General features: G+C 36.5%; 1 protein-coding gene across 2 annotated transcripts in view; it reads right to left on the reverse strand.

The window, feature by feature from the left end:
• The window catches only part of KLHL1 (kelch like family member 1), a 550504-nt gene that overhangs the window by 24925 nt on the left and 506098 nt on the right, over window positions 1–19481 (reverse strand). For both annotated transcript variants that reach the window (XM_069602312.1, XM_069602311.1), the window contains one exon: window positions 1623–1835. In XM_069602312.1, coding sequence (XP_069458413.1) covers window positions 1623–1835 — 213 coding nt within the window. The remainder of the gene's footprint in view (window positions 1–1622; window positions 1836–19481) is intronic.

Genomic DNA, 19481 nt, shown 5'->3' on the forward strand with positions numbered 1-19481 from the left:
CCTTCAATCTTTCCCAGCATCAAAGTCTTTTCAAATGAGTCAGACCTTCGCATCAGGTGGCCAAAGTATTGGAGTTTCAGCTTCAGCATTAGCCCTTCCAGTGAGTATTAAGGACTGATTTCCTTTAGAATGGACTGGCTGGATCTCCATGCAGTCCAAGGGACTCTCAAGAGTCTTCTCCAACACCACAGTTCAAAGCATCAATTATCTGGTGCTCAGTTTTCTTCATAGTTCAACTCTCACATCTATACATGACTACCGGAGAAAACCAAAGCTCTGACCAGATGGACTTTTGTTGGCAAGTCTGCTTTTTAATAAGCTGCTAGGTTGGTCATAACTTTTCTTCCAAACAGCAAGAGTCTTTTAATTTCATGTCTGCAGTCACCATCTGCACTGATTTTGGAGACCAAGAAGATAAAGTCTGTCAATGTTTCCATTGTTTCCCCATCTATTTGCCATGAAGTGATGGGACCATATGCCATGATCTTAGTTTTCTGAATGTTGAGCTTTAAGCCAACTTTTTCACTCTCCCCTTTCACTTTCATCAAGAGACACTTTAGTTCTTCACTTTTTGCCATAAGGGTGGTCTCATCTGCATATATGAGTTTATTGATATTTCTCCCAGTAATCTTGATTCTAGCTTGTGCTTCATCCAGCCTAGCATTTCTCATAATGTATTCTGCATATAAGTTAAATAAACAGGGTGACAATATACAGCCTTGATGTACCCCTTTTCCAGTTTGGAACCCGTCTTTCATTCCATGTCCAGTTGAAAATATAAATATCATTAAAAGTCTCTCAAATTCTTACTGCACGTGACATAATAGTGCTAAGTGATGTGCAGCTATGAAAGAGAAATTTGTTATAACCATGCCAGAAGTGTGTCCACTGTTGGACTAAGACTGAAGCCAAGGTGACTTTTCACTCCAACCTCTGCACCTGGCATTTTTAGGAACAGTTAAAAGAGAATCTATATTTCTGTTATACTTCAAGATTATAGAGAATACAGTTTTAATAAATCTGTCTTACATTGCAAAAGGTATGGCATTAAACAAAGCTCATAATTCATCTTTGCAAATTTGAAGTGAGTAGTAGAACTAATAAGACAGGATGAATAAAACAAATAAATGAAATATTCAATTTTTAAAAGAAAATTAACAAGCATTCATACATTTAAAAAGTACTTACAGCTTTATTTTATTTTTTAAAATATAAATTTATTTACTTTAATTGGAGGTTAATTACTTTACAATATTGTATTGGTTTTAAATGAGCTTTTAACATATATTCATGAGAAGTTTAAAGATTACTTTAGGATTATGTGAAAAAAAATTGTAAGGTTTCAAAAAATATTAGTTGAAAAGGTAAGAAAGAAAGAAGGAGGGAAGGAGTGAGGATGATGAAAGAAAAAATAAAACATCATATAGTGTGTGTGTGTGTTTGTGTGATACACAAGCAAGAGAAAGAGAGAGAAGGAGAAAGAAAGAGACTAATGAAACAGCTTTAGGAGTACTTTCTTAGCTTAGGCAGATTGAGCATATTTTGTTGATATGGTCACTTGCATTAAGTATCAATTTAATTCACATTCTGTCTTTCATTTTAACCGTGTATTGGGTTCTCACCTTTCTACATAGTCTAGTAGCCGAGAACAGTGATTTGAAGCAGGAGCATCATGACCTCCTACTGCATAAAGGAAACCATCGCATGTGGCCACTCCTACACCCCCTCTCCGCTTACACATTGGAGCACACATATTCCACTTATTTGTGTGAGGATCATAATATTCCATTGAACTCAAACAGGAGCTTCCGTCACGACCGCCAACTGAATACAACCTAAAAACACAATTGAGAAAACATGATTTAGTATTTCTGTCTATATGACAAATAGAGGAAAGGAAATTCCTTGAAAAATAAAATTTCAACCACAACCTGAGCCTCCAATGTGTTAAAAATGTTGCTTCACATGGAAATTTCTGTTAAAGGTCCTCTATAACTAATTTCCTATACCTGGACTTCCTATGATTCTAATATACTAGATGAAATTAAAACTACTATAGTTTTCTAACTTCTACTATTTCTAGAATATTAGATTAAAACTGTTTTTACATATGTAATTAAGTAATCAATATATTATTTTAATAAATATCAAGGAATGTCTATTTTAAAAGTAATAAGATATTTATCTTCAATTTTTCTTGAGATTGAGGATAATCAGAAAAAAACTCAATTATTTCACTTGTTGTTCAGCAATTGATTTTTCCAGTATGTAGATCATGCTTACTTCTTGTGATCTGTATTCATAGTTTAGAACGCTAAATAAATGAAGTAATTTATACACATATTGTCATACTATCTTAATTAGTGTCTATACTAATAGCTAATGTTTTATCTGGACAGACAAAATGTTATAGGAAAAAAGAGTACAACAATATTAGCCTGAGTAAATATTGCTGAAACTTACTTGATGGACTTATTTTGCTATTTCATTACTGAGAGTCATGATTAGAACCCAGGAAAATAAATATTACAGCATAAATTTTACATGAAATACATTCATAAATACAGAAGTAGAAATACATTGTCTATTCCTAATAAAAATAATTTTTGCTTATTTAATCCTAGTCATGAAGATTGCATCACATTAATATACAGAGTTGTATTTATTTATTTACCCATTTATTCAGCACATGATTTTGAAGGCCTGGTATATGTCACATACCATGCAAAATTTTGTGAATGTATCCATGAACAAAACAAGAAGAAAATTCCCTGCACTCAATTCTACTGGAGGGTATACAGCCAAAATACACACTGTTGACAGAGCAGGAAAGTGAGATCAGGAGTGAAATTGGTGGGAATGGGAATTAGAACTGTAAATATCTATTACAACTGAAATGTGGTCACAATTTTAAACACCAGAAAAGGTCTCATTGGGAAGATGAAGTTTGTCCAAGAATTTCATGAGAATAATAGTGGTTGGAGGAGAGTTCAGGAACTTCTAAGAGGGGAAAATTTGAAGCCAGCTAAGCAGAGGAGGCTGGCAGTCCATGTTGTCATAAAGAGTAGAACATGACTGAACGACGACTAACACTTTCACGTTCAAACAGATGAGTACAAAGTTTCAAGGGCAGCAGAAGTCAGAGCACCAGGAGCAGAGATTATGGGCAGTGTGGCAGATGGGCTGGTGGGTTCAGGTACAGGGACATCACATAGGTGTTTAGATTTTGTCTATCCTCTAAAACAAATGTAGTCATTGATCCTAAGTGAAAGAGGAAGCCATAAGATGATTTAGAGTGGAAAAGGGTTGCGGCTTGATTATGTTTAAATAAGATTAGATGTCATGAATTGTTTGCTTTACTAGTTAACATTATGAATAATATTGGCAAATAGACTCAATTCTATACTTTTCAGGTTCTAATAAAGCAAAAGCATAAAAAGACATTACTTAGTCTATAAAATAGTTTTAGATCATAGATTTAAAAATTCATCCTCTAGTATCCTTTCTAAGTCTAAAATGTGATTTTTAAACTGATTTTAAATCCTGGAGAACTTTAAAAAGATGTTTATGCTGCTCTAAATGCCAGCCATGATGAAATATTTTTGATTGTCCAAGTGTTCTCTTTATGGATATAATGTCTCTTTGCTTGATTACTCAAAAGTTGCCTGGCAGCTCTCAGTCTTACAATATGTTGAAATTAACCAATAGGGGCAATTTAAAGGACAAGTAATGGACAGTTTAGCTAGCAAAAGCATCCAGAAGGGAAATGAGCATTCACTAGAAAGTTTTTATCATCTTAAATGCTTTACAAAATCTGACTTGCATTTCTGTTTCATTTAAATTGAAAATCTAACTCAAAAGAAGTATGCTGTAATACTAAGGTATTATTATTAAAACTTAATTAAATATTGCTTTTGCAGAGATTTTATTTATTGGTAAGTGTCTTCATGAAGGGCACCTAGTATAGTTCTTGGTACATAGTTTATATGTAAGAAAAGTTTCCCACTTTTTCTTTTCCATTGTTTTAGTGGAATAATTGACTTCAAGCTACTCTATTTCTTTATACACATTAAAGTGACAAATTATACTATTGATTTATCTGAATCTAGTGTTGCTCAACCAATTAATAAAATCACTCTATACAATAATTTGTCATAGTTTTGACATTATTAAAGAATGTGAACATATACAAATATATAGCTAAATGCGTATGAAAATGTTGCTGCTTAGTCATTAATTTGTGTCCAACTCTTGTGACCACATGGTCTCTTGCTTGCTAGGTTCCTTTGACTTTGGGATTTCCCAGGCAAGAATACTGGAGTGGGTTGTCATTTCCTTCTCCAGGGAATCTTCCTGACCAAGGGATGGAGCCTGCCTCTCCTGAATTAGAAGGCAGGTTCTTTACCACTGAGCCACCAGGGAAGCTCATATGAAAATAATGATAACATGATAATTAAGCATATTGATCACATTATAGAAATCAAATATAGAGCCTATTAGCATAACCTTGTATTTGGAAATAAAATGTAACTAAAAGTTCACAAGTTATAGCATCATTGACTTTTTAGTGTAATCATGTATGTTATAAACCACTATTCATTCAATCTGTCTTTTATATGAACCCTCTCCTAATAAAACTCAATAACACACAGTCTGTACAAAGAAGTTTATGCAACATTTCAATAAAAATGACATTATATTTGACAACTTCTCTTGTGAATTAAATATTTGATATACAGTAGCTGTTATTTTCGGAGAAGGCAATGGCACCCCACTCCAGTACTCTTGCCTGGAAAATCCCGTGGACGGAGGAGCCTGGTAGGCTGCACTCCATGGGGTCGCTGAGGGTGGGACACGGCTGAGCGACTTCACTTTCACTTTTCACTTTCATGCATTAGAGAAGGAAATGGCAACCCACTCCAGTGTTCTTGCCTGGAGAATCCCAGGGACGGGGCAGCCTGGTGGGCTGCCGTCTATGGGGTCAAACAGAGTCGGACATGACTGAAGCAACTTAGCAGCAGCAGCAGCAGCTGTTATTTTATAATTTACTGAAGTCTAACCTAGGTCATCAGTATTTTATTTCACCTGGTAAAAGCCCATTTTAATGTTCTTTACAGTATTATGTAGTCCACAGATTAACAATGAAATTACTTTTGTTTTGATAATGCAATAAAAATTATTAATACTAGGGCAAAACTGCTGGAAAATAATAAATATACTACATTTTTTCCTTAAAAAATCTTCAAAAAAATGAGAAAATTCTATAGAAAAGATAATAGTGTCATTGTGGGCTGCTTTATTGGTGTCTTTATTAAAACCAACAGATGTATTTCAACACTTGAAAAGATTTTGCAGTTAGAAAACAGTGTAATGCACACACAAAAATTTGTCTGCAATTATCCAAGGTTATCTTCTCAGGTGTCCTCTGACAATCTATTTAATCATAGTTTAGAATGGTTCCCTACTTTATTTCACTGCAATGACAAATTAGATGTTGAGAATATGAAGACCAGAGAGGAATCTGATACTAGAAGTAAAGGCACTGACAACATAAAAAGTGACAGCTGACAGTTTCATATCAAGGAAGGAAACATGACATTTTTAACTTAAGAGTTGAACGATGAGTAGGAATTTGTGAGATGAAGAAATAGGGAAAACTGTTATATACAGGGAAAGCATTATATGTAAAGACAAGGGACATGAAAGGTCATAGCACATGATAAATAAAGAGTGGCAAGTATGTCATATTGGTGGAATGGATTGTAGTAAACAAGGGGAAAGGAGAGATGGCTTCTAGGATGAAAAGGACTGACTGAAAATGAAGAGCATTTTATGCTGTGCAATGGAGTTGGAATTTCATTCAGAGACAATAAGGACAAAAAAAAATAGCATTCTCAGGAGACATTAGTGTCATAAATCAGTTTGCGATGAATATTGATCAGCATGTCCCTCCTTGCATGCAAAAATTTGCAGGAGGTCAAAAATAGCCTTAAGTAAACTCTTCTAGAATTTTGCGGAGAATGAATGAAACTTTCATACCATTTTCCCAGAATTATGTGTTTATTCAGCTTAACAGAAAACTTTTACATAAACTTTAGTAAGCAGGTCTTCCTACTTTGAGATCTAGTTGCCAGGTGCTCATCTCAGTGCCATATATTTTAAATTCTAGTACAGGCATATGTCATTTTATGTATAATTTATGCATTTTTTGCTTTTGATTGTGCTCCACCTTATTGCATTTTTCAGATATTGCATTTTTTTATAAAACAGAGTTCTTTGTCAATTCTGCATTGTCAAATAATACTTTTTAAAATTAAGATATGTAGACTGTTTGTAAAGACATAATGCCATTTCACACTTAATAAACTATGGTTTAGTGTAAATTTGCTGACAAAGGCCTATGTAGTCAAAGCTATGATTTTTCCAGTGGTCAGGTTCTGATGTGAGAGTTGTACCATAAGAAGGCTGAGCACTGAAGAATTGGTGCTTTTGAACCGTGGTTCTGGGGAAGATTTCAGAGTCCTTTGGACAGCAAGCTGATTCAACCAGTTAATCATAAGGGAAATGAACCCTGAATATTCGTTGAAAGGACTGATGCTGAAGCTGAAACTCTAATACTTTGGCTACCTGATGTGAAGAGTGTACTCATGGGAAAATACCCTAATGATGGAAAAGACTGAAGGCAAAAAGAAAAGAAGATGGCAGAGGATGAGATGGTTGGATAGCATCACTGACACAATGGTCATGAATTTGGTTGAACTCTGGGAGATGCTGTGGTATAGGAAACCTGGTGTGCTACAGTCCATGGAGTTGCAAAGAGTCAGGCACGACTTAGCGACTGAACACTAGTGTAAGTATAACTTTCATATGCACTGGGAAACAACAAACAAACAAAAAATGTATGACTCCATTTATTGCAATATATGCTTTATTTGCAGTGGTCTAGAATAAAATCTGCAATGTCTTTGGGCTACGATTGTCCATACAATATGGCAGTTGAAGGAAATAAATTCTGCATTATTTAAAGATATGGGTTCAAATGTAAAGAAGGTTTGCATATATGTTGAGATCCAGGCTGCTTCCAACTTTCAATCTATCATCTGTAGGATGACTTATGCACTAAGCTGTGTGTGACTCTTATCACCCCAAGGACTGTAGTCCACCAGGCTCCTCTGTCCATGGAATTCTCCAAGCAAGAATATTGGAGTGGGTTGCCATTCCTTTCTCCAGGGGATCTTCCTGACCCAGGGATCGAACCTGGGTCGCCTGCATTGCAAGCAGTTTCTTTACTGACAGAGCCACTGGGGAAGCTAGGATAGACCCTTTATCAAGAATTGTGAAAAGTCTGAAGTTCTACCCTACCTGAAAGTTAACAGATTAACCTACTTCAGTGTCATAAATGTTGGTAAAAGGCACAAGATAATGGGACCAGAGAGAAGTGCCATAATTTCTCACGCACAACAGGCAGAATGAGCTCCCTGTTAATGTGAATTCTCCCAGTGCCCCCTAGTCCCACAAGGGTGATGCAGAGAGATTCAGGTAAATAATGTTTACTTGGAGGGCTTTTTTCACATCTGGAGTTTTTAATTATCATCTTTAAAGGGACTGCCAGCAAACTTGTTGCTCTGAAGGGCAATATTGCGTTTATTATTTCAGTCAAAGAAAATCTGCTCTCTGTCCCTCAAAAAGACATTGCTATCTCGCAAAGCTATTCCATTTACAAATAACCTTGAAAATATTTTGAAAAATAAGTTGTCATTTTTTTTTTGCCTTGAAAATGTGTAACAATATTAAAACTTCGTGGAGAATTTTCTACAATTCCTCTTGTCCTGATGGTGGAATTCTAACTATCACAATAGTTCAAACAGAAAGATAGAGGAGAAGTGGAAGAAGGAACATAATTCTTTCCCTTTAAGAATTCATCTTTTAAGCTGCACAACTCACTTTTTATCTCCTGTTGGCCAGAACTTAGCTACATGACGATACCTGATTGATCAGGTACTGGGAAAAATTGTCTTTATTTTAGGTGGTCTCTTGCCTAGCTAACAGTGCTGTGCATACTATCATATAAAAAGGAGTAAATGAGTATTAAGAGGCAATTAGAAGCTTCTGTGATAGCACTAGATACTTTCCAGCCCTGTGTGCCATTGTGGATTCTGTCCTAGGTAACTTGTTATTATATAAAGTAGGTTACTGTTCATTTTTCTCTCATTAATCAGTTAAGGTACGTCTCCACTAGAAAGTCTTTTTTGATCCCATTTTGTTTTCCCCAGAAATCTGTTATTTATAATCTGTATCCTAGGGAAAGTTATTTAATATGTGGCATATTTTATCACTGGCTTCCCTGGCGGCTCAGATTATAAACAATCTGCCTGCAATCTGAGAGACCCAGGTTCAATCCCTGAGTTGGGAAGGTACCCTGGAGAAGGGAATGGCAAGCCAGTCCAGTATTCTTGTATGGAGAATTTCATGGACACCGGAGCCTGGCGAAATACAGTTCATGGGGTGGCAAAGAGTCAGACATGACTGAGAGACTAATACACACACATACTTTATCATAGCTCAATGATACATACATAACTTAAGGGCTGGTTATAGAAATTGTGGTATATATAACATCTTAGAAATAACCGTAAATCCAGAACTTTGTTTGGTCTTTTATTTTTCAGTTGATGGAGAACTATTTCATCTGACCATAGGCTTGTCATACCTGCTACCAGAATACTCCTACATGTGCCTTTTAGTGAGTAATTTCCATGAGAGGTTTTTGAGGAGTGTCTGACAATACAGTGAGAGGGATTTCAGTAAGCTCGCACAATAGGCTGCATGACTGCTTTTATTCCCACTTGAGACAGGCCTAGAATCTGGGATGCTTTGCTGCAATGTGGCGGTGCTTGCACCTGGATATAGCTTGAGTAACAAAATGTAGAGAAACTCTATCAGACTAAAAATAACTGCACACATGTACAGTTAGGACAAATGCTGGACAGAAGATACAAAACAACCTAATTGCCACTTTTGAAGAGCCTGGAGAAAAGCAGGGTATTGTGCATGCCCCTGCTTAAAACTTTGCCTCAGGGGTGGGCAAATAGGTAAACTGCCCCTCTGGCCCATCCCCTGGACTTGGCCCTACCCTCACTCTGTGTAAGGAAAGAGCTTGCCCCCCACTGGGACCAAGCCAGCAAGGGAATTTATTGTTTATTCTTGTTCCCCACTGCTGCAGCAGGAGCCTCAATAAAGCTTTGACTGAATTTTTTGTCTGGCTGCTAATCAATTTCTAATAATTGTAGAAGGCCAAGAACCCTCTTTGGTAATGTTGCCAAATGTTGGTATGTGTGGCAAACTCAATCTCAGATGTTGTTGTGTATTGGTTTACTATAATTTCAAATCCATTTGTTCATCCCCAAAAAGCAAAGTTGTTTCCAGAAGAAAAGTTACTTTGATATAAGAATGAAGTAAGTTGTGTCTGGATGTTATCATCTCATCTGTTCTAACTGTAAACAGTAGCTCAGCTGCTGAGGGAACCTAGCTGGGGGTTTTTCAATAAAAACTGGTGGACAAGCAACTACAGCAAAGGGAACATTTGGACTATAAACACAGAGTTTGTGAGAGTTATCCCAGCGTTTCCTCCTGAACCAAGCCAATCTAGCTCTCCAAAGACCTTGAGCATTAATTTCTGTCACAATAAAGGTGACTATTTTATCAGCAGCAGTGAAAAGTCAGTCAAGAACCCCAGGAATATCAGCCTGCCCTTCAGTACAAACACCATCAGGGTTCCCTGCAAGGTGCTCTAGTAACTGAGGAACATTCCATTTTTCACTGCCCACTGGGCATTAGCTCTTGGTTGGCAAAACTGCCCCAGTGGGCATAGTTGTTGGTTGGCAAAACTACCTCTTCCAGAAACCTAAACTCAGAAAGAATATATTTCAACTAAATTTAGACTGTATTTTTACCTTCTCCCCTTGCCTGGAACAATGGTATATTTAATCTAACATGGGTTTGTTATTTATTTATTAGCTTATTAAGAGATATCACCCTGTATGCTGTCCATTTGTGAATTTCCTACAGGGATCTTGTGTTTAAAATATTGGTAAAGACAATCTCAGTTCCTGAGCATAATTCATTGCCCCAAACATAATGGACTTATTTTTATTATAGCAGATGACTAAGGTAAGCCAGAACACTTACCTTATTTTATTAGAAAGTGGCTATACTTTCAAAAAAAATCTCTGAAGATTATAAACACAGAAATTAATTTAGGTTTATGAGCTACATGCCACAGCCTGATAGAGTTTACTAACTCAAAAGGGGCAGAAACAGTCACTTCAATTTTAATCCCTCAACATTTTCTTACCAAATCTCACTCTATGCCTGTCACAATTCTAAATTTCATTCCTCTTCTATTTGTTATTCCCCATATTAAAAATGTAAGTTCTCTGAGGGTGGGTTCGATTTATTTTCTTTGATATATCATCATAGCAAGTATGTATTTGTAATTTTTAATGAATAAAGCAAAGCACTCATTTCTAATTGAGAAAGAATGATTTACAAATGATGTTTGTCAAAGAAAAGGCACCTGTTTAAGTTCCACTGAAATAAGATATTGACAAATTGCAGAGAAAACTATCAAGCATGTGTCTTAGGAATGCAAAAGATGGAAAGGTTTTATATATATATATATATATATATATATATATATATATATATATATTTAGACATTTAATCTAGTTCCCTATGCTATATAGTAAATCCTCATTGCTTTTATACACACACACACACACACACACACACACACATAACCTTTTTTGGCCACACTGTGAATGTGGGATCTTAGTTCCCTGACCAGGGATTGAACATGTGCTGCTGCACTGGAAGTGCAGAGTCTTAACCACTGGGCCGCCAGGGAAGTCCCTAGAAAAAGATTCTTAAATGAGTGGATTTTAAAAGGGTTCATGGAAAAGGTGTAAATTAAATTAGGTTTTGAATGATGGAGCTATTATAAATGATCTCATTTAGGTTTTATTTAGTTAAGGGTACATTTTAATATATTTCAATGATTTCTTACACTATTGTTCTCAAGTAAAATAAACTGAATCCTATTAGTACCAATCTTGCCACATGGAACTTAATGCATAGAGAGATGCAGAGTTGTGACAGGCTATCAATCGAGAAAATTTCCAAATGTATCCAATGACCAGATGAAAATCTGAGGAGAGAAACTAAGTGGACAGTGGACAGTCACAAATTACTAAGGAAAACATGGAAGGGAAGTTGATGCAGATAAATGAGTATTTGAAAATGCAAAAGAGTGTGAACAATCAAGCAGTTCATTATGCCTTGATGTAGAGTGCTTCTAAGGCAGATGTTTAAGAGTGAAGACTGGAGAAGGAAGGAGAGGTCTATTTCAGGAAACCACTGTATTTCAGATTGAGGAGTTTGGCAGTGGCTGTCAGACTTTATATTTTTGGGCCCCAAAATCACTGCAGATGGTGATTGCAGCCATGAAACTAAAAGACACCTACTCCTTGGAAGAAAAGTTATGACCAACCTAGATAGTGTATAGAGAAGCAGAGACATTACTTTGCCAACAAAGGTCCGTCTAGTCAAGGCTATGGTTTTTCCTGTGGTCATGTATGGATGTGAAAGTTGGACTGTGAAGAAGGCTGAGCACCGAAGAATTAATGCTTTTGAACTGTGGTGTTGGAGAAGACTCTTGAGAGCCGTTTGGACTGCAAGGAGAACCAACCAGTCCATTCTGACGGAGATCAGCCCTGGGATTTCTTTGGAAGGAATGATGCTTGAGCTGAAACTCCAGTACTTTAGCCATCCCATGTGAAGAGTTGACTCATTAGAAAAGACTGATGCTGGGAGGGATTGGAGGCAGGAGGAGAAGGGGACGACAGAGAATGAGATGGATGGATGGCATCACTGACTTGATGGACATGAATCTGAGTGAACTCCGGGAGTTGGTGATGGACAGGAAGGCCTGGCGTGCTACAATTCATGGGGTCACAAAGAGTCGGACACGACTGAGCGACTGAACTGAACTGAACTGATGCTCAAACAGGGAAACAAGGACAAAAAAGGACTGGAAGCTGACTATTGCTCAGATCATGAACTCCTTATTGCCAAATTCAGACTTAAGTTGAAGAAAGTAGGGAAAACTACTAGATCATTCAGGTATGACCTAAATCAAATCCCTTATGATTATACAATGGAAGTGAGAAATAGTTTTAAGGGGCTAGATTTCATAGAAAGAGTGCCTGATGTACTATGGACATAGGGTTGGGACACTGTACAGGAGACAGGGATCAAGAACATCCCCAAGAAAAAGAAATGCAAAGAAAACAAAATGGCTCTCTGAGGAGGTCTTACAAATAGCTGTGAAAGAAGATAAGTGAAAGGCTAAGGAGGAAAGGAAAGATATATCCATTTGAATGCAGAGTTCCAAAGAATAGCAAGAAGAGATAAGAAAGCCTTCCTCAGTGTTCAGTGCAAAGAAATAGAGGAAAACAAAAGGATGGAAAAGACTAGATATCTCTTCAAGAACATTAGAGATAATATCAAGGGAACATTTCATGTAAAGATGGGCTTAATAAAGACCTGAAATGGTAGGGATTTAACAGAAGCAGAAGACACTAAGAAGAGGTGGCAAGAATACACAGAAGAACTGTACAAAAAAGATCTTCATGACCCAGATAATCACAATGGTGTGTTCACTCACCTAGAGCCAGACCTCCTGGAGTATGAAGTCAAGGGGGCCTTAGGAAGCATCATTATGAGGAAAGCTAGTGGAGGTGATGGAATTCCAGTTGAGCTATTTCAATTCCTAAAAGATGATGCTGTGAAAGTGCTGCACTCAATATGCCAACAAATTTGGAAAACCAGCAGTGGCCACAGGACTGGAAAAGGTCAGTTTTCACTTCAATCCCAAAGAAAGGCAATGCCAAAGAATGCTCAAACTACCACACAATTGCACTCATCTCACACACTAGTAAAGTAATGCTCAAAGTTCTCCAAGCCAGGCTTCAATAGTGCATGAACTGTGAACTTCCAGATGTTCAAGCTGGTTTTAGAAAAGGCAGAGGAACCAGAGATCAAATTGCCAACATCCACTGGAACATTGAAAAAGCAAGACAGTTTCAGAAAAACATCTATTTCTGCTTTATTGACTATGCCAAAACCTTTGACTATGTGGCTCACAATAATCTGTGGAAAATTCTTAAAGAGATGAGAATACCAGACCACCTGACCTGCCTCTTGAGAAATATGTATGCAGGTCAGAAGCAACAGTTAGAACTGGATTTGAAATGACAGACTTGTTGAAAATAGGAAAAGGAGTACATCAAGACTGTATATTGTCACCCTGCTTATTTAACTTATATGCAGAGTACATCATGAGAAACACTGGGCTGGAAGAAGCACAAGCTGGAATCAATGTTGCTGGGAGAAATATCAATGACCTTAGATATGCAGATGATACCACCCTTATGGCAGAAAGTGAAGAGGAACTAAAAAGCCTTCTGATGAAAGTGAAAGAGAAGAGTGAAAAAGTTGGCTTAAAATTCAAAATTCAGAAAACTAAGGCATCTGGACTCATCATTTCATAGCAAATAGATGGGGAAACATTGGAAACATTGGCTGATTTTATTTTTTTTTTGGGGGGGGCTCCAAAATCATTGCAGATGGTAATTACAGCCATGGAATTAAAAGATGCTTACTCCTTGGAAGGAAAGTTATGATGAACCTAGACAGCATATTAAAAAACAGAGACATTAATTTGCCAGCAAATATTAGTCTCATCGAGGATGTGGTTTTTCCAATGGTCATGTATGGATGTGAGAGTTGGACTATAAAGAAAGCTGAGCATTGAAGAATTGATGGTTTTGAACTAGAGTGCTGAAGAAGACTCTTGACAGTCACTTGGACTGCAAGGAGGTCCAACCAGTCCCTCCTAAAAGAGATCAGTCCTGAGTGTTCATTGGAAATTGCTGAAGTTGAAACTCCAATACTTTGGCCACCTGATACAAAGAGCTAATGCATTTGAAGACCCTGATGCTGGGAAAGATTGAAGGCAGGAGGAGAAGGGGAGGACCAAGGATAGATTGTTGGATGGCATCACCGACTCAATGGAGATGAGTTTGAATAATCTCTGGGAGTTGGTGATGGACTGGGAGACCTGGTGTTCTGTGGTCCATTGGGTCACAAGGAGTCAGACATGACTGAGCAACTAAACTGGACTGAAATGAACTAAACTGTACTGAACATACATCTGATTATAGGAGACTGTATTATGGAAGACATGTGCAACAGAGCCTGCTTTTATGTAACTTGCAACTGTCAATCAGCCTTAAGTATATGCCAATTTTCATTTTTTTCCTGATTGGTGGTGAGTAGAAGCCCTATTTTGAACAGAGTACAACCAAGAGAAGGAGACAGGAAGTAAAAAGGAAAGACAAGTAGTCATCAGGACTCATTCAGGGTTGCCCCACTCCATGTCTTGGAAGATCTGTCTACTTGAGCTGTAACTGAGCTGTAACTTGTCTCTTGCTTTAAACTTCAGTCTTTTGTTCCAAATCTTTGCTGTGATGAGGCAAGAATAGAGGAAGATAAATAAACTGGCTTGACATTTCCATTCATGTAGAGATAAAAAGTTGCAGAACGGATAATAACATTTGACTTGGAAGTTTACAGGAACATTGCAGCCTGACATCCATGGACAGCTGCAGAAAAAAAGCATGTCAACACTAAGAATTTTGAAACAACAAACCATACCCCTCCTTCACTTTGCTTTTAAAAATGTCTTGCTGAAATCCATCAGGGAATTCAAGGTTTTGGGCTCGGAATGAGCCACCTATCTCCTTGTACAGCCCTGTATTAAACCTTTCTCTCCTCCATATCCAACGTTTTGATTTGGCTTCACTGTGCCTTCAACACATGAACTTGTTTTGTAACATGTATATAGTACAAAATCATTTATAATTTGTGGTTTCATTTTTAAGAAAAATAATACCAAAATTTGGATGCAAAAACAGAAATTGTCTTAGCACCATGTAAGTGACAAGTGCAAGTATGGTGATAGATATTGGACTGTACTGGAAAAACAAGAGACATGATTCATGTTCTCATACTATTTCAAGTTCAAAAAACTTAAGATTGCCCAGAAACAGTAGCTTCCTTATTAACATGAGGTTTTGAATGACTGAGTGAATCAGTTTTGCTGTGGTTTATCATTAAAAAAAAAAAAAAATTCAGGTGTTTTCGTCTGTTTTCCAAATTCTTTAGGGACTGTAGCACACATTCGTTAAAATTTAAGCCTATTTATGGATGCAATTAGGGAGTATGAGTATCTGTTTTATGAGCTAACTCAAGAAGTAAAGAGAAAAAAAAAAAAAAAACAAAAAACAGAAAGTCCTTTCAGCTACAAAACAAAACTTGAAAGAACAAAATTAAGGCAAAGAATAAATAAGAAACAAAAAGAATTATTAGTGTAGACATTATTTGGAGAGCTTGAGGTTTAATATGGTCAACACCCACACCAGAGTGTCTATTCACTGTTTTGTTGTATTTCCTTTATACATCAAATAAGTCTGGGATGGTGCTGGCCTGAGATGTATATCTACCATTTAGCTCAATCCGTCTCATTGGGAGACTGACCAAAATGTTTTATAAAATTGATGTAATTTTGCTCTTGAGTTCATCAAAATATACTAATTAATTTTAAGTGGTGAACCAATGTCATGTTTTTCCACAACAAAGGTTATTAAGAAGACTCTAAACTCAAGAGGGCTACTCACTGACTTTTATTATCCTTATTTGGGAAAATTATTCAAAATAATGTTCAAAGAAGCAGCAGTCAGGTTAGAATGGCACATTTGTCAGATGTGAGACTAAAACAAGAGGGAAAAAAAGCTATGTCATTAGAAGTGAGAGAAAAATAAACTATAGTCAGAGGGTGATATTGAAACAATTTTCTGATATGGGTCTGAAGTAAAGGGCACTTTATAGTGATCATTTTCTTTCTCTGAGTAAAACAGGAAAAACAACCGGACATTAAGAGACAGTCATTAAACAACAGAATTTTGAGACAATTAAATCATATTCAGGAGAATTAAACAAAATAACCCAAATGACATATATGTTAATCTGAGTTAAAAGAGAAAGATTATTTGAAGTAAAATCAAAATCATTTCAAATATTTTCTTAAAATGGGATTAAAATTTGGGAAAATAAACAATTGAAACATAAACAATTTTTAGAATAAAAATTTTAAATACTCTCACACTATGATATTTGATATAAAGAATATTATTAGAGTAAAATAGGACCTTTTGGATATTACATATTGTAGCTGATTTAAAAAAAAAAAAAAACAAGTGAGATAGGGGATAGATGGGCCCCTGAGCTGGACATCTGGTGTGTTTTAAGTGGAATAAAATTCAAGCTTTGTTCTCACCCAGACACTCCAAGGAGAAAGCTAGTGGCAAAAGCTGAGCTCTGCTAAAGTAGAGATAAGATGCCCACTCCTGAGGTCAAGGAAGACTTCCTGGTCTGCATATGGCACAGGAAAGCTTCTTTGGACTCAAAAAGGGAGTGGGGCCCCACCCAATAAAAAATGTGGACATGCACCCATAGGTCTGTGTGGTGGAATCTATCTTAGAAAAAAGTTACAAATGCATCTTGAGGAAGATCCATGAACCTGTCAGATGTGAAGAGAGAAACAAAATAATTGACCAAAGGTAAATAAAGACCGGGAAGGACTGGCCTATGTAAGTGATTTACCTTTAAGATTCATCACCTCTTTGCTGCACTCCTCCTTGCTCAGGATGCCAGTACTCCTCTCCAGGTGTGTGTCTTTGTCTATTTTCTGACTCACTGTGCTCCTCTTCATTAGCGACCAAGTTCATACGCTTTCTCTCTATTTGTGTATTTCTACCTAGCTTCTGACTTAAACAAATTGTTTTTCTGTACACTCTCCTATACACTGTGCTGTGTCTCTAACAATAAACTTTGTACCTTTTTTTTTTTTTTTTTTTTTTTTTACAGTTCTTGCCTCTTTGAAACATTCTTGCTTTCAAACGAGGGAAAGATTCAGGGCCACTTTGCTTCTAGCCTCTAGCCCCTGGTGGTTTAGTGGTTAATATTCCCGGTTTTCATCCAAACTACCTAGGTCCAATCTCTGGGCAGGGAAACAATATCTCTCTTCAGGAGCACTCACTGTTCTTCTTCCAAGATATCAAGGACCACACAAAAACACAAATAATGAATTCCTGTGTAGTCGATTTAAAGGGAAGGAAATTGGATAAAAAATTATTATAATGAAATGTTAAAATTTATGAAAAGGTTATTCATTAAATATTTTATTTATTAACAATTTTATCCCATATATTCCTGATTAAGTTTGGATTTATAATAAAATACACACATACATAGATAGGTAGAGATAGGTAGATAAATGAGAAGACACACATACACACACATAAAGCACACAGATGTCATTTTAAAGTTTAAAGCCCACTTCAGTTTTCTTGCTTGGAGAATCCCATGGACAGAGAGAGGTGCCTTGTGGGCCACACAGTCTATGGGGTTGCAAAGAGTCAGACACACTGAGTGACTAACACTAGATCCTGACCACTAGAAGAAGATAAATAATGTTAAACTTTAAAATGACATCTGTGTGTTTTGTGTGTGCATATGTGTGTCTTCTGCTCAAAGATAAAAGTAACAAATGAATAATATAGTGAAGTGCAGATATTTCTCATCTCAAGCAAAGTTGCTGTGAGATACCTATTTTTTGAAGGATACAAGAAATGAATCTATTATCATCAATGTAAGTGATAAGAAAGTCACTAAATGTGTTCTCAAAAAATTTTTTATAATGTATAGATTTGGAAATATAAGATATTTTTAAGAAAAACACTAAGAGAGCAACCCCAATTGAAGTAAGATGAATATGAGTACAGAAATAGAGATATCAAAAAGTATCACATAAAGAAAAAATGAAAAAAAAATGTGTCTGCATTGGCAACAGTAAAATTCACAAACAAAATGGCAAAAATTAAATATGAAATATGAAATCAATTTCCCAAGTTAAGTGGAAAAGAAATAAAATCACCGGGGAGGAAAGGTGCTTATGGAAAAGAAATCAGTGCTCAAGACTACACATAACCATTAACATAAATACATACTAAAATACATATCCCCAAACCAAAGAACTAGAATAATGGAAAAAGAATCAAACAAACAAAAAATAATCCTCAGTAGATAAAACCTTCCTCAGTCAAATAAAGACATGATTGAGATTGTTCAAATGAATTTCCAAATATTAATTTAAAAGAATGAAAGGCAGCTATCAGGTTATACTCTGGTAAACATTTTAAAATTGGAGAAGAATATGACAGCAGGTAACCTACTATTTCTCAGCCCCACATTCTCTATTCTGTACTCTGCTTTTTGATGTAGGGGCTGAAACTCAGTGAACCGCTTTTCTGTCTTGCCACCTGGTTCCTTCCCTCTTTAAGATGTGACAATGTACAGGTGCTAGAGAGAGATTGAAAGGTGCTAGAGGAGGAAGGGTCTTGCTCCTTTTTGCTTGTTTCCCATTCCTATGAGTGTCTCCCCATCTTTTCCTTTTGCATCCTGTTGCATTCAGTTGCCATTTTTAAAAATTTAATATGAGCCTTATTGAGACTCAGAACTATCAGCAGGAGCAGACTGGCACCACCACCTCCTCAGAGCTCCAGATCACAGGCCAAGGAACCCCTCTTTCACATCAGAGATACTAGTTCTAGCTGAGCAGGGATCTAATCACAAATGTCTGGATTTCAGCTGCACAAGGTTTCTCCTCTGATTTTCTAAATCTTAATAATTACAATCCCCTCTTAATTTTCCAATGCTAGGGACAATAGCTGTTTCCTTTAGTAGGTACATTATGGTATAGTGTTCTCTGAAACAAAGTGAAGTCGCTCAGTTGTGTTCGACTTTTTGTGAGCCCATGGGCTGTAGCCTTCCAGGCTTCTCCTTCTGTGGGATTTTCCAGGTAAGAGTACCAGAGTGGGTTGCCATTTCCTTTTCCAGGGTATCTTCCTGACCCAAGGATCAAACCTGGGTCTCCTGCATTACAGACAGACGCTTTACCCTCTGAGCCAGCAGGAAAGTGCATAGTGTTCTTTAGTTAACTTTTATATCTACTTAACAAATATTTATATTAGATTATCTTTATTTAGAATAACTGATAAGTGACTGCTGTGGTTTCTGTCACTTGACTGTACCTTAACTGATAGAAAAAAATCTCTGTAAGAATGCAAGTCTGAAATTTAAAAACATATTAAAAGTGAAAAACTTTGGACTTATCACACATCTGGCTAATAAAAAATGGCAGCAGATTAGTAATCATTGTTTAATTTTAATAATACATGGCTTTGACATTAAACTAGTCAAACCAATTTACAACAAATGATTGAAAACATAAGAAAGTTTAA

The sequence above is a fragment of the Ovis canadensis genome, chromosome 10 (assembly GCF_042477335.2).
Source record: "Ovis canadensis isolate MfBH-ARS-UI-01 breed Bighorn chromosome 10, ARS-UI_OviCan_v2, whole genome shotgun sequence".
Lineage (NCBI taxonomy): Eukaryota > Metazoa > Chordata > Mammalia > Artiodactyla > Bovidae > Ovis > Ovis canadensis.